Source organism: Corylus avellana, chromosome 5, assembly GCF_965113065.1.
Source record: "Corylus avellana chromosome 5, dhCorAvel1.hap1.2, whole genome shotgun sequence".
NCBI lineage: Eukaryota > Viridiplantae > Streptophyta > Magnoliopsida > Fagales > Betulaceae > Corylus > Corylus avellana.
Window position 1 is genome coordinate 17,032,595 of NC_142494.1, and position 17,116 is coordinate 17,049,710.

Here is a 17,116-nt window from a genome sequence, read left to right on the forward strand (position 1 = left end):
TATAAACATTTTGCTAAACAGCTGAGCTCACCTTAAGATAACATGTTCACCTTGTGTATTCTTACTCAGTAAGTCATTGATTTACGCTTGTATCTTTTTCATCTGTAAAACATCATTTGTTTTATTGTTATTTGTAGCTTAGAGTAATTAAGATAATCTTTGTGGAGAACCCTGAGTTGGTAGCTCAGTCACTGGCAGGCTTATGAGCGAAAGGAAGGCTTCACCTTCCTTATGCTTGTGTGGTATTGGTATTGCATTTATCATTCGAGAACTTGAGGACTTATCTTGAGGAGTAACAATTATCTTTTATATTTGATGCTTTAGTGCCTTTTAAAACTTGGTCTTAATATTTTTATATACAACTTGATGATCGATCCTGGACCGAAACCTGTGATATTATTTTTCATATGATGTTTTGAAATTGCTCTGGTATTTATTTATTGTCGTTGTGATTAGTGGCTATCTCTGTAGTACCCCAATCAATAATTAAGTATGCTCTAATTATAATCTAAGGATATTAGGGCTAGTACTAAGTGGAGAAAGTGAGATATTTTTTGGACTTTAGTAGATTTTAGGGTGCACCGATTGTTTGATGATGACCATCAATCAATCTATGAAACCCTAGCAAACAAACGATCGATGCTAGGACCGATCAATCAATGACAGTTACATGCGAATGATAATTGGACATCTCAACATTTTGTACTCATTTGAGACAATTATAAATTCATCCTAATATCCCATGCCCCTCATTTCGTCGCCCCTAGTCTCTGAAAACCCTATAGAGAGAGAGAGAGAGAGAGAGAGAGAGAGAATAAAAAATAAATAATAAAAATAATAAAAAGTGTCTGCTTCTTGAAATACAAGGCTGATAACAATTCTAATATAGTTGTTATTTAGGAAATGAAGAGAAAGATAAAAAGAATGTAAAAAGTTTCATGGTAGACTAGGCTCCACCATCCTCTTTATCAAGTAAGAGTTACAACTGAAGCTGCAGGATCAAACTATAATGCATTTTCATATACAAAAAAGCGCAATGTCATCAAGTAAACGCTGGCCAGTATTGGGGAGTAAACGAACAGTTTTAACTCTAGAAAAGCCAATGCTTTTTTCTGGCAACCCTGGTGGGAACATCTGTAAAGAGATCCAGCAAAAGAATAATCAGGCTTATTTGTCAAAGATCTATGCAGATATTAAGTTGCTAGTAAATGATAGTTGGGTTCATCACCTCCACTTCCATACAATGAATTATAATGTACTTCACTCCAAAAGCTCAGCCACAGCTCTGGAAACACACAAGAAATTACATCAAAGTAGGCAAATTTAGATGTAGACCACCAGGAGTTCAAAATAAATCTGGTTACACAAAATTTACCTCTGGTCGGATTGTTGTCTTTGGGAAGGATCTCAATATAACAAGTGTCACGAAAAGAGGTGACTAAACAAATTTTGGCTCCAAACTAGAGAGAATGTCATTATAAGTCAGAAATCAATCATCAGAAAGTGTTAAATATTAAGTGGAATGGAACAAAACCACTAAGAAATCAATAAATCCGTGAAAATAAAGACCAAACAATACAATAATGAAACACAAGAAGAAAAAGAAAGCATGACATGAAAATTTGATTGTACATTTGTAGAAGAAAAATTGATTAGTTGGAAAAGTAAGAAGCAGGCAGTTGTGCATGTTTGAATGCAGAAGCTAAGTACAAGGCAATGGCCAACATTGTAAATGGATGTGGAGAGGGCTATGATCATTATCTAACTAGCCTCTCTCTTTTTTCTACATTTTTCTCTTCTAAATTCCCTAATAGTCATTAAAACCATTTTAATTAAGACTTATTTAACCATAGGGTTTGTTTTCATTTTGGGTTTCGTTTAGCATTATAAAAGGGTTGTTATTTTTATGTTTGACAATTGGGCAGATTACTCAGAATTGACAGCTTAGAGCTTGTTTTGAGTTCCTACATCTCTCTCTCTATTGCTCTTTTTCCTTCTCTTTAAGAAGACTAAGATTAAATCAGATCCACAACCATCCCTATAAGTCTTATAAAATCCTAAACTCTATTGCCTAAACTTCCTAACTTAACCCTAATTTCTCTAATCTGATGCTGGGAGTTGCAGGATTCACACTGTATTCAATAATTTAATAATCGCTATTTTCTATCTTGCCAATAACGACATACTGGTTAAACCTCAGCTCTCTAAAACCATGCCATGAAATCACAACTAGCATAAGTGCTGACTAAGACCTCTTTTGGGTTCAATAATTTCATAATCACTATTTTCTATCTTACCAATGTGGACTTATTTGAAACTTTGGGTTAAGCCTCAGCTCTCTTAAAGACTAAAACCATGCTACACATGCAAACGCGCACACGCACTCCGTATCCCTAACCAATTTGGCATGTGACGGTCACCTATAAAATTAAGTTGTCAATACTTTCCATGTTTAATAATAATGACTCTTTATATGTACAAGTGAGACACAATTCTCTATAGTTCTACAGACATCAATAAGCTTCAATACTTCTGTAATCATCAACAATTGCAGTTGTTGTGGTTATTGATGCACACAGTAGGCTATAGACATGCAGTTCGAATCAGCTCCTCCAAGTTTGGTTGTCATTAGTGAGAACATAATACCTCATTGGTGAAGTTACTACACATCTAATTATAAAAATCCCTAGTTTCATTTTCTCTCATCATCTTAGAGGGCATAAGTTGATGGATTTTTTACCAACTTTTTGTCAACTGCATGATAACACATGGCTTATTGGCACAACCTACCGTCCATATCATATAGAATAATTTTTTTTTTTTTTCCCTACTATTTCCTTTCTGCTCTTTGAATGAGACGAGCATATTGACATTTTGTTTTTCCCCTGAAGGGAAACAAAACTCACACTTGTTTCATTTATAACATAATACAAGAAATAATTTAACAAGAAATTTGTGATGTAAAAAATAGTGCTGAAAGACAACAGAACAGGGTAGTCCAAAGATAAAGATTGAACTTACTCGGTCAGCAGCCGCTTGTAGAGTAAGATGATCTCCCCACTCACCTAATCTAATAGAATACAAATATTTATACAAAAATTGAATTACTGTTTACTCATAGGTAATGACAGCATCCTCAATAATTCTGCAACAAAATCAACAGGAATCACAGTGCAGATGTCTTACTTCTTCATCTGCTTTAGGTAGATTTTGTACTTCATTGGGACATAACTTTCATATAATTTTCTGAAATGCTTTAGCTGGAGAAGAAATTAGATCAGATTAAATCAGAGTTTACTTCCCTCGCACAATATTCAAATTGGCACAAGTGTAGAAGCACAGACATAGATAGGCCTATTTCTACTCTATATTGTTTACAAATTGCATTGTTTACTTACCAAAACAGATACATTTGCATTATTCTGAAAAGAATAGTGAAAATAACCAAATTTTGATTGGCCATGGATTAAGATTGCTCAAACGAGGATACAGACTAAGTGAAAGTTGAAACAAGAAACCACACGAAATAAACAAACAAAAAAAGGTTTCCAAAAATGTCACTATGGAAACTGACTACGTAGGCATGGTGTCACTTTTCTTGATATTATGAATCTAGTCTTCATCCCATATCAACAACATTCATGAGACAAAACTCCATAAACATCGAACAGTCAACAACTATGAAATACCACAAGTAAAACTGCCTGTGAAAGAATCTAACCATCCCATATCAACAGCTAGAATTGCATCTCTCAAAGTAGTTATGAATTATCAACAGAAAGAAGGCATTCAATGTAAAGTATTCTCCAGGCGAGGTCCAAAAAATAGGCCTGGCTGAGCCACACTGAGGTCATCTGAGCTCAGCAGGATGGACAAAGTTTTTAGCAGGCCTAGCCAGCCAAATATTTCTCGAGTCTTTCCAGCCCAAGCGCAACCCTTGGTGATTAAAGGAGCTTTGCTAAGAAGCCGGCATTGGAATGTGGTAGGGAAACTCTTGAGAAAAAGAAAGAAGGGGCTCATTTGGCAATGCTTTTTAGGACAGCTTTTTGCTTTTTACAAGAAAAGTAAAGGCATATTAACAAACAACTTAACACACAAAACACTCAAAACTAATTTCACCTTTATATCATATCACAACCAAAAAGCAAAAAGCACGCTCTAATATCTTTTACCAAACAAACCCACTATCACTAAAATCTCTGGCCAAGCTCAATCCCAGTCAAAATTCAATTCACAGTAAGCGCATACAACCTTGAGCCAAAAGGGTCAAGACTTTGGATGGACTAAATCCTATTGGCAATCCCAGTCCAAACAAGATATAATGTAAGACATGGATCATAATGAGCACGCAATACAGTATGTATATGCTATTATATATTGTATGTATGTGTATATGCATGTATCTATCCCAAGTTAATTAGTGAATTTCATATTTTTAGTCTTTTGTTACTGCACTATAAGCTGAGTTATCTTGCCCGCTGATCTATACAGTTGTTGCAGAACTATACCTGTCATCCATCTCACCCTTGAAAGGGGTATCCCTAAACATAGTCTAGCTCCTTAACTTAACCTAGTACTCCAAGATTCCCCAGCCTCCCCATCGCAAAAGAGTTTCCAATCCATATTTCTATCTCCTCTAGTAAAACTCTTCCCTCATGAATTGAAAAGGTCACTGTCAAATGCAAGAGAATACCAAATGGTTTTTGATATTATCAACAGATCTTCTAGCCAAGAACAAATTTCAAACTTAAAAAGCATTAAAAAATATAGCATCAGGTTATAGCAAAAAGATAGCAAAAGACTTGAACGAGAATGTAAAATTCAGGTTCAAGAGACCACAATAAAGATACCACATCTTTTTTTCTTTTTTATTTTTTTATTTTTTTATTTTTTTATGATAAGTAAGCAAAACATCCTTGGAAAGACTTAAAAATATACCACTTATACTATGTCTCTAACAACCATACACTCTCAGCCGACGACTGCACATAAATCTTTCTAATCTTAGCAATCAAAACTCAATAAAGTTACGCACTAGGCACAAGACTTTCTTAAAAGGCTAGGTACATAAATATGCTAGAAGTAACATAAAAGAAGACAAAGCAAAGACTAAGAAAGACAAAAGTAAGGACAGGACTCACGCTAGATTGTGGGTTAATCCTATTTATCTAGTGGTCTTGCTTGTCTTTGAAGGCTGCTTAGATGCTCCTGCATCAATCTCCCCCATTTCTCACCTTTGCAAACCTGATGATGACTGTATCATATCAAAAATTTGGAATGCTCCATTAATTTTGATGCTAGAAGCAGGGACTCTAGTCGAGGTTTAGATAGGACTATGATGCGGGTCTACGGCTTCTTTGGGGAACTAGAGGCTTGGGCTCTAGTTGGGTTTTAGGGTTTCTTTGGGTTTGAGGGTTCTCTTTTGGGCGTTATTATCAAAAAGGATTCTCAGTTCGGGAACTTTGGTGGGCTAGCTTTGGCTTTCCTATGTATACTCTCTAAGTACTTGGGGTGCCTTACGCATTTTATAAAAATTTTCTTAATTATCAAAAAAAAGAAAAAGAAAAAAAACATCACCCACCTCCAAATTGATAATCTGCTCTAATACCACTATATATTCAAAATAAGAACATAGAGCCCCCAATATCAATGATAGGCAACACCATCTCAAGAATAAGCACAGGAACCATTAATAGATAAGAATATTTGCTCCACGAAAACAATCTTCTGAGCATCCATCAAATCTTAACTAATAATGTACAGTGTCCACATAATATTTGCTAAAGAAGTGATGTATTAGTGAAGTTTATCACCTATACCTGCTTGATGACCTGCTTTCTTACATGCTTGTGATAGTCTGGATTGCGAAACAACTGATCTGCTAAAGCTCGAAACTGTCCAATATTTTGAACAAATATTTTACTAAATACATCAAGATGCAAAAACTATAACCAAAGAAAGGTGCAAGCATGAGTTGATAGAAAAAGAAATCAACAGTGACTCATTCAACCTGACAATTCCCATCACCCTCCATTTGCAGTTCAGCTAACCCATACGTGACCAACCTATGAAAAAAAAAAATTCATTATCACCCAGCAAAGACAAACCACATTACATGCACATGTAGGTTACTGAGTATAGAAGTCCAGATGATGAATTATTAATGTCAACTCTTCAACAATCATGCCTGTAGGCATTTCTTTTTGCCAGCATTTAAACTCAACAATCATTGAATCACATTTCTTAAGACATTGCTAAGATGCTCTATGAGCTTCATTTTGTATTATTTGCCAACATAGTAATCTCATAAGAAGCTAACCAAAAGGAATTAAGGGAAGAAAAAACAATAAAGAAATGTCGCTAAATATGCACAAAGACAAGAAATTTGCATCAAAAGTCGGTTCAAAGAATTTTTTCTTTAAGAAAAAAAAAAAGGTAATAAAAACCAAAATCCACCCTCAAGGTGCTAGGTACTTGGATTGCCCAAGGCAGTAGGCACCAAAAAGAGCAAGCCCAAGTGAAGCAAGATGCTGACATGTGATTGTCGTTGATGGTGTCTTTTGAATTTCAATAATACAATCACAGTCATCGACATTATCATCAATTTTCAGTACAAGGACTTCACCCTGTAGTGTATTTATTGCAAAGAACAAAATAACATTACTTGTTCAGCTTTATGAAATGGTACAGTTAGAGACTAAACAGATATGAGAAAGCAACAGACATAAAATCACTTGACAAGAATGCACTATATAAATTACTTACGAATTGTCTAAAGGTTACCAGAGTGTTGAACGATAAGTTTAATGGGGTACTAGCATTGAGCACCTCTCATCTTAGTTGAGTTGTTGAATAGGAATAGAAAGCCAGTGCCGTATTGCACTTGCCTCAGGTCAACGGCCTTAAGGCACTATCTAGTGGCTCATATTGCCCAAGCAACAGACATAAAATCACTTGACAAGAATGCACTATATAAATTACTTACGAATTGTCTAAAGGTTACCAGAGTGTTGAACCATAAGTTTAATGGGGTACTAGCATTGAGCACCTCTCATCTTAGTTGAGTTGTTGAATAGGAATAGAAAGCCAGTGCCGTATTGCGCTTGCCTCAGGTCAACGGCCTTAAGGCACTATCTAGTGGCTCATATTGCCCAAGCATCACTTTTGATAAGTAATATTTATTCATGGAGGAAAAAAAGAAGAAGAAGAAAAGAGAGAGAGAGAGAGAGAGAGAGAGAGAGCGAAAGGAAAGGGACAGATAAGTAAAGAGACAGTGCATTAACTCGCCTAAGATTGCAAATTTAAGTGTCAAGAGTCTGAAAAATCCAAAAACTAAGATGGAGTGCTGCCATCAACTGACATTTATCATGCATATAACACGTTAATTTAGTTAACTTTACAATGAAGCACTTAACTTTTTTTTATGAAAAGAACAAAAAAAAAAAAAAAAACTCTCACATAGCAAGTTATGGCAAGTAAATGCACCATTTCTTTTTAAGTACAAGTAACACACATTACCAATAAAAACAATAATAAGGAATTGCATATAGAGCTGAAGACAGAATCAGAACCTTTCAAACAGCCGCTCATGGTCTAAGGTTGCATCATTTACATCAGGAATCTCCCCATTAACCCGCGGAGTATGCTGCCAACATAGTCCATCCATAAGTAACAAAGTTATCCAGTAAGACAAATGACAGGATCATTTTTGTGCCTCTCAAAGTTCATAAAGAATTTTAAGGAAGATTGACACACTTAATATCGTAAACAGAGTGACCTAATACCAAACAAACAAACAACAAACATACCAAGACTAAAGTACTGTTAATACTGGAGAGGGAAAAACATTCAAAGTCACCATCAACAGGCTCTCCAACTTTTTTGTACCGTTAGCTCATATCATGGAAACAATAGCAAAGAAATCATACTTCTATATACGATAACACAGACAAAGGGAAGCGTAGAACTATATACTCAATTAATTAAAAATTCCAACTTATCATGAAAATCCTGTACTGCGAGTACCATGAACCAATATAGAATAATTTCTACATAATCATCCTACATCCGACACCTCCCCTCCCCTATTTGTTTACAGCAGTTCATAAAAAGAGGATTTTGTATGAAAACAAGCCGAGGATTCAAGATTAAGTGGAGGAATTCAAATGTCGAATGGATGAGGCAGCAAGACCATGTTGGCAAAAGTAATTTCTATACTCATGCTCTGTTCACATACATGACAAATTTGTGGGATCTGACTGGCTTTCTACTTATTACAATTAAAGAACATAGATGCATATAAAGCAGCCCCAAATTCAACCAGATGTCTAAGCGAAAGAATCTCAGTCTGTAACGACTTAGGGAAAAGAGCTAGCCATATTTGCACTATTACCCCAAAAAGACTGGTCAATTTGGAGCTTCCCTATAATTCATTATAAAGCCCAGTTTCACCTAGTAACTAGGCAATGTGGAACTTAGCACTCATAACTATCTTTATAAACCACCCATTCTATGTGGGCTTCTTCTCATCTTCCCATTATGGGACCGAGGTATTACAAATTCCCCTTCTTAAATTCCTAACGTCCTCGCCAAGGTCACGTCATGCAGTGCTCTAGTACCATTTGTACCAGGTTGTTCTGATACTCTTTGTAACGACCCAGGAGAAAGCGCTAGCCACATCTGCGCTATTACCTCAAAAGGACTTGTCAATTTAGAGCATCCCTAGAATTCATTATAAAGCCTAGTTTCACCTAATAACTAGGTAATGTGGGACTTACCACCCATAACTATCTTTATAAACCACCAACTCTATAGGGCTTCTTCTCATCTTTCCAATATGAGACCGGGGTGTTACACAGTCGGCACATTATTGTGCTTCTACATAGAAAGGAAATGTTGTAGTTGGCCAAGGGAAATATGTATTTGGTCATAGTGAAGATCTAGCCTAAAGTACAACTACGGTTCCCAAATGGTTCTTTTTTGAAGAAAAAAAGAAGAAATCAAAATATCATTAAAAGTGAAAAGAGTTACTCAGGTGCATAGAGAGTATACAAAAGAAACACCTAGCTAAAAAAAATAAATAAATAAAAGAAGAAAATTATGAAACTAAGCACCTAGGACGCTACCAACGCAATTGTGCAAGTATAAAGAGTAAAAAAAAAAACCAAAAAAAAAAAGAATTCGAGCTCCGCCAATGTCTTCTCGTGGTTCTTAAAACTTTTGTCATTTCTTTCCCTCTAAAAGCACCACAAGAGGCAAAAAGGCACCCTCTTTCACATAGCAGCACTCTGAGTGCTACCACTAGTCCACATGCACCTTCTTTCACGCAGCAACACTCTGAGTGCTACCACCAGTCCACCAACAACCAACAAGTCAACTACTCTACTAAGCATAACTCAAGACAGCCTAGAACAATTGAAAATGGCATTCTATAAGGCGCAAACAATCTCACAACGGAGAAGAAGATGGTCAACGGACTCCCCGTTCCTCTTGCATATACAACATTTATCAACCACAATGACATGTTTCTTAAGGTTGTCCATAGTAAGGATCTTACTTAGGGCCACCGACCAAGCAAAAAAGGCCGCCATCAAAGGAACCTTAGTACCAAACACTCTGTGTGAACAAGCCTTTTTGTAAAATGAGACTTAGGCTTTGGGCCCTAGACTTATTTGTTTCCACATCAGTTGCCCCCCATTCTTATGGCCAACCTATCCAACTGGTCAAACATTAACAATCTTGTCTTTCTCGCAATCGAGGTTGTCTTTGTCCTTCAATACTAAGGGCAAAGCGTCAGCCATCAAGTGCCTAGCCGAGCTGAGGGTTTTTGTCCTTGCGCATGACTAGGGCTTTCAATACCGAGCATGTAGCATCGGTCTTCAAGACCGAGTGTAGCTTCAGCCTTCAACACCAAGCATATAGCATCGGTCTTCAGTGCCTAGGGTGAGACCAAGGCTTGGCGCATGGCCATGTCTTCAGATGCATGGGTCCAAGATGAGTCTTTGGTGTCCTGAGTTTGGCTTAACAACTAAGAACTAAAACTACACGCTCAATACCAAGGAGTGGAGAACTTTCCCAAAATTAAAAGCCTAGCATTGAATGACTTCATAATTCAAACAAAATCCTCAACAATAGAAATTGGAGCTTGTAAGATAATATTCACCAAGTAACTCCATAATTCGACCAAAAATCCTTGATAACAAAAGTCAAAGCCTAAAAATCCTCGATAATAGAAACTAGAGTCTAAAAATTCTCAATAACAAAGATCGGAAAATCCTTGATAATTGATATTAAAGCTCATCATAATATGATGTTCACCAAATAAAAATATTTTGATGATAGAGATCATAACCCATACAATGATGGTCACAAAATAAAAATATCACGTTGCTATCAAAATATTTTTTCCTGGAAAGGATTGTAACTCCCACTCAACTTAAGAGTAAGTTATTTGGTCATTTTTTACCCAAGGCAGATGAAGATGTAGGGTTTCAAACAAGTGTATTCCAATAGAAAGAGATATATTGGTGGTGCAATGGCGATTTTGGCAGGACGGGACATTTGGCATCCTAATTGGCAATGGCGATCGATCACCTCAATACCCCTCGGCGGCCCAGCTACCTCGAGGCTCAACTGAAGCAGTAAAATTTTTGAAGGATCAACAATCGAAACCCACGAAGGTTCCACAAAAATTCCTTGCACCTCCTCGGGCTCCGAGGTATCCAGAACATAAGTCCTAAGGGGAACTTGATGCTCAGCAGAGGAACGGATCTAGTGCAACTCCAATGGATCCATGCCGGACTCACCCATCCCACTCAAGGAACCCTCAGCTTCCACAGTTGGTGTGGCTAGGCTTCCAAAGTATGACACACATAAAACGAGGAAGGAGATATATTCAAAGATAGAGAATTTAGCATTCTCCATAGTCACCTCAGCAAGAAGACTTTGTTCCTACTTTCAAGTGCACACAATAAGGATCTTGACCGACCAACCCCTAAGGAAGGGACTGCATAAGCTCGACACATCTGGGCGCCTCATGCAGTGGTTAGTTAAACTGAGTGAATTCGACATTGAATATCACCCAAGAGCAGCGATTAAAGGGAAAGCAGTTGTTGACTTCCTAGACAAGTTTACGTTTGAGAGCGCTGAACAAGAGAATGAGCCATAATTCCCTGAAGCCCAAGCATGGGTAGCGGATGTCGATGGTTCCTCTAGCAAGGAAACTAATGAAGCAGGCCTCGTACTTGCCTCGTCAAATAGAATTAGAGTATGCCATACGATTCCAATTTAAACCCACAAATAATGAAGTTGAGTACAGGCCTCATAGTCGCACTAGAAATAATAGCTAAGGAGCTCATAGCAAAAGTGGTAACTGTATGTAGCAACTCATGGCTAGTGGTTGAGCAGGTGCTATGATAATACGAGGCAATAGAAGACCAAATGAAGGAATACCTTGCTACAGGATGGGAATTAAAGGTCCATTTCAGAAAGTTTCGAATCGAGCAAGTCCCGAGGGCTCCAAACAACCAAGTGGACCTTGGCTAAACATGGCGCCCGAGGCTGATCTAGAAATGGAGGTGTACCCATGGAATTCCTTGACAAACCTGCCATAAGCAGGACAGAAAGGGAAAGACGCTCAATATAAGACTAGGGCTATGAGATCAGGTATGGGATCCATTCTAATATTCTTAAAATTGATCTTTTGGCAATCATCTTCCTCCCTGATAAGCCTTTACTGACTTGAGCAACGGAGGCATCCCCCAATGACACACCCGACAAGCTTCCCTACTCAATTCTTTTTTTCTTTTTCTTTTTCCTTTTTTCCTTTTTTTTTTTTTTTTTTTTTTTTGCTGCAGGCATTCTCGTTTAGTGCTATATCAACAATTTGTTACACAAGAAGAGCCTAAAAACTGCCTCACTACTAACTCATTTCTCATAATATCTTCATATGTTGCATGCCAAAGTGATCGAACTCCTATTTGGTAGTCAGACCATAATAAAGGATAATGTTTTATATTGCTACTTCCATTTGTACTTTCTCAATAGGTATCACCCATTATTTCACGAAAGCTCGCATAAAACACAATATGAAGTAGTAGACTAGTAATAAGAGTGACCTCATGATGAACCACAAAACAATCAAGAGTTTCCACCTAAAGAAAGAAAGCTCTCTACTCACTATGTCATAGTGGGATTTCACTTTGAGCTTAGATTTCGTATCAATCTATATTGATTGATTGTCTCCATTATGTTGTTACTAACAAATACCACTATTTTTTTTGTTTTGGATCTTCCAAAACATTAGCATAGGATGTTCAAACCATTTCCCATTTTTATAGGAACTTATGTACCAAAACAAATGGTATCTCCAATCATAGCTCCTCTAGGACGTAAAATATATCTTTCCTCTGATCAAAAATGGATACAAATTTTTAGCTACTACATAGTATCAGTAATAGGTCTGAAAAAGTATATAAAAATATCAAATTTAGATATTTCTACACTGTTGAAAAAGTTAGGTTGAAATATAGTTTTCAAGTTAAGTTCCAAATTACCAATACTTGAAACCCAATCAAGAGATGCGAAAATCCAGGATTCTATTTTATTTTTATAAGTAATTGAGATATCATTAAAAACGTAAGGCATCCCCAGGTACACAAAAAGTATATAAGAGAACCCACCTAGTTAGTAAGAGCAAAAAGAAGAAGAAAATCATGATACCTAATCACCTAAGGAAAAAAAAAAAAAAAAAAAAAAAAAAAAGAAGCAGCTGTCCACAAATACGTGTTGAAAAATAAAGATCCTCTCACGGTCTTCAAAACTTTTATCATTCATTTCCCTAAATAGATACAACAAAAGGCACAAAGGCAACATCTTCCACACAGTAGTACTCTAATTGCTGCCAACAGTCCACTAACAAGCATACAAATCGACTACTTTTCTATGGCATAACCCAAGATGAAAACCAAGGATTTGAATTGATGTCCTTTCATTGGGTCCTTCTAAATTGCATTGATTTGTCCTAAAGATTTCATTTCAATTGGAATTTGGTTATTCACCATGTACGAGGATCCCCGCGAAGTCCATGGTGGATAAGGGGAAGAAAGCAAGGAAGCAATTACTTTAAAAAAATAAAAAAAAAATTCAAGTATAAGAAATGGTTGATAAACTTTAATTTGTTTTATTGCATCTTTCAAAAACTGAGAACTTCAACATTATCTGATTACTAGACATCGTAAAAACTTTATAACAAATATCCCACTGGCCACTTATAGATCAAGTTAGAAAGATTGGATAGTGTTTGGCCGAGGCATATTTTCCGAAATTGAAAAACAAAAATGGAAATGGTAATAGCACTTTGACTAAAACTTTTTTTTTAAAAAAAAATAAGCAAGATATCATTAAAAGCGTAAGGCGCCCTCGTGTACACAGGAACTATACAAGACAAGACACCTAATTAATAGGGGCAAAATGAACAAGAAAATCATGATAACTAATCACTGAATGAGAAACATAAGCATCTGTCCAAAGATACAAAGTGTTAAAAATAAAGACTTAATTTCCACCAAAGTCATCTAGTGGTCCTCAAAACTTTTATCTTTTCTTTCCCTCCATAGACACCATAAAAGACACGAGGCACCATCTTCCACACAATCATACTCCGAGTGCTGCCGAAAGTCCACCAACAAGCATACAAGTCAACTACTGGTCTAGGCATAACCTAAGACAATTCAAATCGACTGAAGAAAACATTCCAAATTGCACAAGCAACCTCACAATGACGAAGAAGAAGATGGTAATGGACTTCCCATTCCTTTTGCACATACAACACTTATCAACCACAATGACGCGTCACTTCCGGAGATTGTCCATGGAGGATCTTTCATAGGCCGCCGACCACTAAAAAGGCCACCCTCAACAAAACCTTAGTCCACAAAACACTCTTTCAAGGAAAATAGAAACCATCATGACATCCCCCATGTCATTGTAAAAGAATTTAACACCAAACAACCCTCTTTTGAAAGGGACCCACCACAACTTGTCTTCTCCTTTCCGTCTCATAGTCGCTAAATACAACATCTAGAAAAACGAGGCAAATGCATCCATCTCCCGATCATGAGCTGCTCTAGCAAGTCCACGTTCCACTGAATGGAACCTCCAAAAAATTTCACGTGAGCTACAACATAAACATCATTTGCGCAAGCAATACCAAATAAGACTAGAAAGACATCCTTAAGGGTCATATCCCCACACCATGCCAGAATCTAACCTTTTAGACATCTCCCATCTCAAATCTTGTGTAATTACAAAACTTCCCCAAACCCCTCCTAGTATTCTTCCTTCCAAACAAAAATTGGTTACAAACTGGTTTGTAACTAATTCATATAAACCAATCAAATAAAGTGACATGTGTCCCTTAGCATGTGAGAAACACATGTTTTTTTTAAAAGCATGAGCTTTTAATAGGTATGGGACACTTGTCACTCTATTAGATTTGTTTGTATAAATTAGCTACAAACTAGTTTGTAGCTAATTTTTGTCCCTTCCATAAACCCACCACATACGCCCCAACAAGCTCACTAGAACACTACCCTCTCCGTGAACTTCCAAATTTAGAGTCCACCATCATTATCCACTAAGCCTCTCACACAAACCCATAGCACCAGCCATTTACGTGAGAGCATGATTGAACCTCAACAAGTTCCTAACCCTAACCCTCCCTCAAAGGTTGGCTTACAAACCTTGGGCCATCTCACCAGATGTCATTTGAACTCCTCACCTAGCCCACCCCATAACTTCTCAATACGGTTTGCAACACTCGTTGGGCGACGAAAGAGGGGCATGAAGTACGTAGGTAAGTTGGATACGGTGCTCTTGATAAGAGTAATCCTACCACCCTTAGACAAAACTAAAGTACATGAAGTCTTCATCTAAAAAGTGAAGTTTGGATTCACCTAAAAACCAGACAACTTCAAGAGTAGCTTGAACAGTTGGCCTTCGGACAAATGTGCTTTGTGAAAGAATATATCACCCACTCTTAGATAATTTCACAGACAGGAACAGCAATTATAGATTGCTATAGATGCTTCAAAGCATGCTACAAAAATATCCAGAAGGCCAAATTTACATGGCATACATATTTCTAAACAGTTTCAGATCAAGAAGGCATTTGCAAAGAGTTATCATTAAGCATTTAGAATGAATGAAGTGAAGCAACTGGTATGCACAACAACAACAACAACAAATAGAAACCAAAATTCCTCTATACTAAAAAAGTGTTAAAAGAGAAAAGGAAAAAAATACAAAATATAGATATAATGAGCAGCATACTGGGATGGAATCCAAATGGGAGAGTCTCTTCCCAAGCCTGCCATTAAGTTTTGAATTTTCTTCTTCCCCTAAGATGCTTGCGATGGTTTGGTCATCCTCTGTATCCTGGAAGCTGCTATTCAAACTCGAGCTCGAGCTTGCACTTGCACTTGCACTTGCACTTGCATTGCTGTAGCTTTCATTCATACTACCTCAAACGGATAGCTGACGACACCACCCTACAGAACATGTCAAGATAAAATAATTTAATAAATTAAATTGATGTACAGAGGACCCAATGTAAAAACATGCATACATGCATGTAACAAAGGTTATTAAGAATCCATATATGCAGAAATATAAAATAAACCATACAGAGTATAAAAAACCAGTACACGCCTGCATATACATACATACCTACATACAATAAAAAAAATAAAAAAGACTGCAACCCAGAATCCCAGATCCTTATCGAAACAAATAAGAAATACCCATCTGCTAACAAACCCCGAAAGTTATAGAAGAAAACATGGACACCCAAAATCAATTACTTTTTCTTCTTGATGAAATCTCTATTGTGTTGCTGAGAATACATATGAAAAGAACAGAAAGTGAAAAGTGACATCCAGTACATGAATTTTACTTTCTATTCGATTGTTTTGAGTTCTTCAACTGAGGCTCAACCTTATAAATTTATCATCTTTTGCCTCACTTTCTCAGCGATCAAACAGAGTATAAACCACGATGGAAAGCAATTCGACAGAGAAAGACCAGTCCGGGAACTAATCAAACAAACCCGACAAAAATTAGAAACACATGCTCAAATAAGAAACAAAGAATACCCAGAAGTAAAATTGGAAGGGACAAAGTCAAAGAACACCAAAAACAGTAGATTCTTTAAGTTTGTGCTTTCAGCTGTGCTTTATAGAATCATTTAGCTTAGTTTAGCTGAGTTTCCAATTCCGAAAAATCCGCCACACAAATAGTAGACCCAAAATTCAGCTCTTTGTATATACTCTTTCCTTTTTTGTCTATTTCTTTTACTTTCTTTTCATTTGATTCTAAGCAAGCAAACAAGGTAAAAACTTCGACGAAAAGCAATTAGAACTAGTATACAGTATTATATCATTAAATCTAAATATAACCAAGAAATAAAATAACAGAAATATTAATAATTACCCAGATGTGAAACGGAGAGGAAGAAGGCAAAGAAAGAAGAGAGAGCGTCGCAGATTTTCTAACTTTGAAAAGAAGATAGTTATAGCTAACGCTTTAAGCCTTGGACCATAAGTCATTCTTTCTCTCTCTCTCTCTCTCACCCCGACAAGAAACCCACACACACATGACCACAGAATTTTTTTTTTTTTTATTTTTTTTTTTTTTCCTATTGTGGACTATATCATATAATGTAGACGCCTGCACGTCGAAGTTATCACGGAGATAAGTATGCACCGCGCGAGCCACCGGCCACGGCATGCCCACGGGCCACGTATGGGTGAATTTAGTCAATGCATCTACAAAATGCTGAGTGTTTGGTAAACGTGATTTTTTTTAAAATAATAATAATAAGTAATCGTTTGATATAAACGTGAGAAAAAAATAAAAAACTAATAATTTTAAAAAGTTTAGGATACATTTTACAAGGTAAAAACGCTTATTACATATGTGCTATTACTTCAAAATGATTAGTCAATTTGGAGCTTCTCTATAATTAATTATAAAGCTTAGTTTCACCTAGTAAATGTAGTACTTAACACACATTACTATCTTTATAAATCATTCACTCTATATGGGCTTCTTCTCACCT

The 17,116-nt window shown here is 36.6% G+C and overlaps 1 protein-coding gene across 1 annotated transcript; it reads right to left on the reverse strand.

The window, feature by feature from the left end:
- Window positions 1–835: 835 nt before the first annotated feature.
- On the reverse strand, window positions 836–16,664 carry LOC132183102 (Cysteine proteinases superfamily protein). The gene is made up of 10 exons (XM_059596499.2): window positions 16,489–16,664; window positions 15,331–15,548; window positions 7,572–7,645; window positions 6,011–6,065; window positions 5,820–5,894; window positions 3,187–3,260; window positions 3,022–3,070; window positions 1,376–1,460; window positions 1,229–1,285; window positions 836–1,134 (listed from the first exon to the last, which is right to left on the reverse strand). Exons 2-10 carry the CDS (start codon window positions 15,514–15,516, stop codon window positions 1,091–1,093), a joined length of 699 nt encoding a protein of 232 aa, XP_059452482.2. The 5' UTR covers window positions 15,517–15,548; window positions 16,489–16,664; the 3' UTR covers window positions 836–1,090.
- Window positions 16,665–17,116: the final 452 nt, after the last annotated feature.

What these genes read in the sequence shown, in the direction of transcription:
- LOC132183102 (XM_059596499.2), bottom strand. Translation starts at nt 15,516, where the DNA reads ATGAATGAAAGCTACAGCAATGCAAGTGCAAGTGCAAGTGCAAGTGCA. An exon ending in AGACAACAATCCGACCAGAG is followed by an intron (nt 1,286 to 1,375) that starts GTAAATTTTGTG and finishes GTGTGTTTCCAG; the next exon opens with AGCTGTGGCTGAGCTTTTGG. An exon ending in TTCATTGTATGGAAGTGGAG is followed by an intron (nt 1,135 to 1,228) that starts GTGATGAACCCA and finishes ATCTCTTTACAG; the next exon opens with ATGTTCCCACCAGGGTTGCC.